This window comes from Penaeus vannamei, chromosome 21, assembly GCF_042767895.1.
Source record: "Penaeus vannamei isolate JL-2024 chromosome 21, ASM4276789v1, whole genome shotgun sequence".
Lineage (NCBI taxonomy): Eukaryota > Metazoa > Arthropoda > Malacostraca > Decapoda > Penaeidae > Penaeus > Penaeus vannamei.
In genome coordinates, this window is record NC_091569.1 from 4,978,614 (window position 1) to 4,983,613 (window position 5,000).

General features: G+C 45.4%; 1 protein-coding gene across 1 annotated transcript in view; it reads right to left on the reverse strand.

Moving 5' to 3' along the window:
• Nucleotides 1-5,000, reverse strand: part of FoxP (forkhead box P) — a gene marked incomplete in the record, with an annotated part of 360,469 nt that overhangs the window by 45,682 nt on the left and 309,787 nt on the right. The window contains 1 exon segment of the mRNA XM_070135793.1: nt 2,510-2,632. Coding sequence (XP_069991894.1) covers nt 2,510-2,632 — 123 coding nt within the window.

Here is a 5,000-nt window from a genome sequence, read left to right on the forward strand (position 1 = left end):
TTAAGTCATCAATAATAATAAATTGAACTAATCGTACGTATTTTTAAAAAACGAGATTCGACTCTATAATCTTTCCCGGCCATTGAAAAAAAAATCTAAGAATCACAAATATAAAAAAATTATACAATGCTACCACATAATTCCAGCATTTGGAAATGGTATCGCTAATTAGTATAATCCTAGCAGGTAAATATTTCTCACAACCCTTTTTTTTTTCTTTCTTTCTTTTGAGGGGAATCTGGGCGTTGCAGCGCGGGCCCCGAAACCCGGCGTGCAAAGACCGCAGAGTTTCAACGCCGCTCCCGAAACAATTTGTAACGCGCGACAAAGACCATTTTGATGATTAAAACTGTGATATTATCATGTAATTGTAGTTATTATCATCATTACTATTATTACTATTATTATTATTATTATTACTATTATTATTATTATTATTACTATTAGTAGTAGTAGTAGTACTATTATCATTACTATTATTATCATTATCAGTCATACTTTTTACCATTAATATTATCATTATTATCCTCAACATCATCCTCATTAATATTATTATAAAAATCATTATTCTCTTTTCTAGCGCGCACTGCCAGGACTACGACATGGATCGTTATAACTAATATCAATACTCCCATTACTATCAATATTAATACCTCGATTACATATATACCCTTAGCTATACATACGTATCTTACATCATACGACCGTAAATCATACACATTATAGACCTCGATCACTTCAGTAGTATCCCATGACATTAATTATCTATGTTCCCGACTCTCATTCGCTGAAAAAAGGTAAATAAATATTTGCACATTAGCTCTCCTTTCTTCACTTCAGCGGCGCGTTCTGAAACCGCTTTCAAAGATTTCGGAAATGTTGTATTTTTCTCCGATTACCGAGAGAAATAGTTAAACGCTGATATTTTAATTACTTTCGCTTCAACTACTCCTTTTATTAGCGACTTTTTAAGAGTGATTTTCATCGCCATTCATCGTTATCGGCGATTCATTATTACGAGCATTAATATCATTATCACTGATACTAAAATCTTGACCACGATCACAAGAGACACATTATAACAAACCAGAATAATAATCATAAGAAAAAAAAAAGAAACAGAATAATCCAAAACATATAATTTTTTTTCTCTCTCTCTATTGCATATTCCAATATCACTTGCTGACGTGAAAATTTCGCTGATAGTCAGTCAGTGTATTATCGCAACCTGTGTCGGAGTGTACTGATTACCTTTTCCGCGGCCTTCTCGCTATCTTTTATCGTGTCCAGAGAGAGAGAGAGAGAGAGAGAGAGAGAGAGAGAGAGAGAGAGAGAGAGAGAGAGAGAGAGAGAGAGAGAGAGAGAGAGAGAGAGAGAGAGAGAGAAGGGAGAGAGAGAGGGAACGTCTTCGCACTACAAATGATCTTTTCTCGATCTTTTATTTTTCTGGTTTTAGGGATAAGGAAGAAGAGCTGGGGGAAGAATAAGACGAAGGCGAAGGCGGAGAAGACAAGGAGTTAGAACTTCAAATTCACAAGGGTGCGCGGATAAGGGAGGATTAAAAGAAGATCAACCAAGAAAAAAAAAAGAAGACGAAGGAAAAGACGACGACGAAGAAGAAAAAGAAGACGAAATAAGAGAAGAAGACGTCGGCGAAGAAGAAGTCGAAATAGAAGAAGACGAAATAGAAGAATAAGACGACAGAAGAAGAAGACGAAATAGGAGAAGAAGGAGAAGAAGAAGAAGACGACGACGAAGGCCTCATCCATTGACATTTACACCCCGATCAGGGCCCACTAATGGAGTCCCGGCGAAGGTATCGATTCAACCAAAACCGTTCACGGAACACTATCGATGTCAACTTTGAGCAGCCTCGACGGTGGGGGAGAGTGAGAGAGCTCCGGATCCCGCCCGCCCGCCCGCCCGCCCGCCAGCCCGCCCTCATCCTCTTCTACCCGCCCACACGCTCCTCTCTCCGCCCTTCTCCCCGCCCGCTGCCCGAATCGGATCTCCTCGAAAAGGCTTGATCTGAAACCGTGTTATTTTCCCTCCATCCCGTTCGTTATTCGGTTACGTATTCCTCACAACGAAGAGGCTGAGATAAGCAACTAATATACGATAGGGAGAGCGCGGGGTCGAAATCGATCTGACATTATTACCGTCATCGTTACTCCACTGTCGCAATTTTTGTCGTTGTTTGACATGCCCCTTGTACTGCGTGATCGCTTACACATCTAATCTCTAGGATGCGAGACTGAAAACAAGCCGGGCGGCGCTTGTAGCTTTTTAGGCACTTGTACTACACCGCATGTCAAGGGGCGCGCCATACCGCCGAGCGAGAACTGTGACTCGCGATCCGAACATCTTGGATACGGAGATGCAAGGCTTAATTGTGTTCGCTATCATGCTGATAAGATAAGCCCTGGATACTGATATCTGCGAAGGCGATCTGATTCTCCGATCGGAACTCGGTTAGACCGCATTCGGAAGATCCTCCGACGTGACGTACCTTGTCTGCGGTCTGCATGAGCTGCGTCTGCTGGATGAGGTTGACCTGCAGCTGCTCCTGTAGCTGCTGCAGGATCTGCTCCAGCTGTTTGCGACCCAACTCAGCCAGCTGCTGTTGCTGCTGCTGTTGATGGAAAGATACGGATTATCATGTGTTTGCTAGACACACGCACACACACAAAAAAGTGGATAGTAAATTAATATTAATGGGGGAAATCAAATAAGTACGTGTAGTGATAAATCACTTTCCTGGATCTGTAGCTCATGAATAAAATTAGCGTCATGATTCACCTCCGCGCAGAAGTAGTCCTCTGCCCTCGCCCCGCATGCAACGCCGCCTCCCCTCTGCTGCATGATCCGTTCACATGCAAGTCTGGCGCCCCACCCACGTCGCCTCCACCTGCTTGCTACTTTGACACCCGCTCGTAACGCCTCTTTCCCTCTCCCCTCTCTTTCGCTCCCTTCTCCCCTCGCTCTGACCCCCGGCCCTCCGCGCCTCCCGGGGCCCTCCACCAACCCCACCCCCTGTTTCCCTTCGGGATATTTGTAACATCAACTCCTGTGTACTCACGGCGGCGCGGAGGGACTCAGAGAGGGAGGGAGGGAAGGAGGGAGGGAGGGAGGATGGGGGTCTTATCATCCCTCTCCCTCCTCCCATCCCCTTTACCATTCCCTCCGCCCCATATTCTCGGTCTACCATCCGTCTGTACTTAACGCATGTTGTTTTATTTCTCTATCTATGTGGAAATGATTACCTCATGCCACGCACGTAGGTGATCAATCTCTCTGAGGCCGCTCCTTCTCGTTAGAACACAACCCTTCACCGTTTCGCTTACAATACTCTCTTCACATATAATATAAAATATAAATAAATAACACATCGCCCAACTTCAAGCGTGTGCCGAAACCCCGAGCTTCATTTAGTTGAAGTCCCCCAAAAGTACAGCGGCAGCGGAGACGGAGTGACCACGGCCGCCATCACCTACCTGTTGGATATTCATGCAGTGGGATTATTATTTATCTTTTCTCTCTCTGTCTTTCTTTTTCTCTTTCTTCTTCTTCTCTCTTCTCGTCCCCACTCCGTTGAGACAAGTTCTCTTTCTCTCCTACGCTTGCTGTCTCTCACTCTCAATCTATCTCTATCTCTCTACCTCTCTCTCTCTTTCGCTTCTTCCTCTTTCACCAATATATTTACTTCCCACAATCGTTCGTGTTTGTCGCTTATTTACTGATGCCCGGCGTTCGTGCTGGTGCTAGTGGCTACTCCAGCACGTTCCCCTCTTTACACGCTTTGCTGATCCTCTTAAAATACATGTAAGTACACACACCAACCCGGCCAAGTGGACAGCAAAATAAACTCAAATTTTGTGCGATATCTGTTTCAGCCGAAAGAGAGAGAGGGGGAAGCGGGGGGGGGAAGGGGGATAGATACTGGGGTGGGGGGGAGATCTGGAATATTTAGGGAGGAGGGGGGAGGGGGTGGGCAGGGTGTATACAGGAAGGGGAGAAGGGATAAATAAATATAAAAACAAATAAAAAAACGGGGAAAAAAGAACAGCAAAAATAACCTACGACTTCCTACTCTGGTCCGTTATCGCGAAACTCCGTGCACGCTGTTTCAGACAACTTCCCGTCAGCGGCGAATCGTACAGCTCCTTAGCCTCTCTCTCCTTGCGCTAAGAACCCTTCAGAAAACCTAACTGCGCGTGTAAATTACTCTTACTCTAAGCAGGGGACTTAGAGGAGTCAGCTGTCTACGTTAAAATAATGATAATAGCACTAACAACAACAACAACAACAATAATTATGTTTTTGTTTCTAATAACTTACGTGAAACAGATCCATTGGGGTTTCTAACGCTAACATCGGGGAGGTTTTAGAGTCTGAACGTCTTCAAAATCTGGTCTTGTCCGCTTGGTTTCTTTCTTCGGTCAAGTCTTCAACTCGGCGTGGGGAGAACTCATCAATCCCCATCAATTTCTTGGTCGGTTTTGATGTCTAATGCATTGGGAATAAAATCAAATGGGGCCGCTGACTGGAATATTAGCGGTAACAAGTCAATGACTAACTTCACAAAACCGTCACATCGAGTGGCGAGAACTGTTCGTCAGCGAATAATATTTCTTTTCTTTCTTTTCTCTTCGCTTTTTTTTCCGACTCTTTCTCACACGACGGAACAATGTCTTCGGAACACTTTCGAAACGAGGGCTGGTGAAAACTGTTCGTCAATCGGAAGCTTAAAAAACTCGGGGACACAAAGCGACGAACGAGAGCGGAGACAGCGCGCGAGCCGTGGCCAAGCGGTGTGGCGGCGAGGAGCAGACGAGCGAGAGGTGTACGTCCGCCCGGCACTGTGGTCCGCGAGCAACTAGCCTGGCTGGGAATAAACAGCTATGCAATAACTTCATCCCAGGCATCCTTACCCTGCTCACCCCCCCTCCTCTCCCCTCCCCGCCTCCCTCTTCCACCCCTCCTCTCCCCTCTCCCGACCC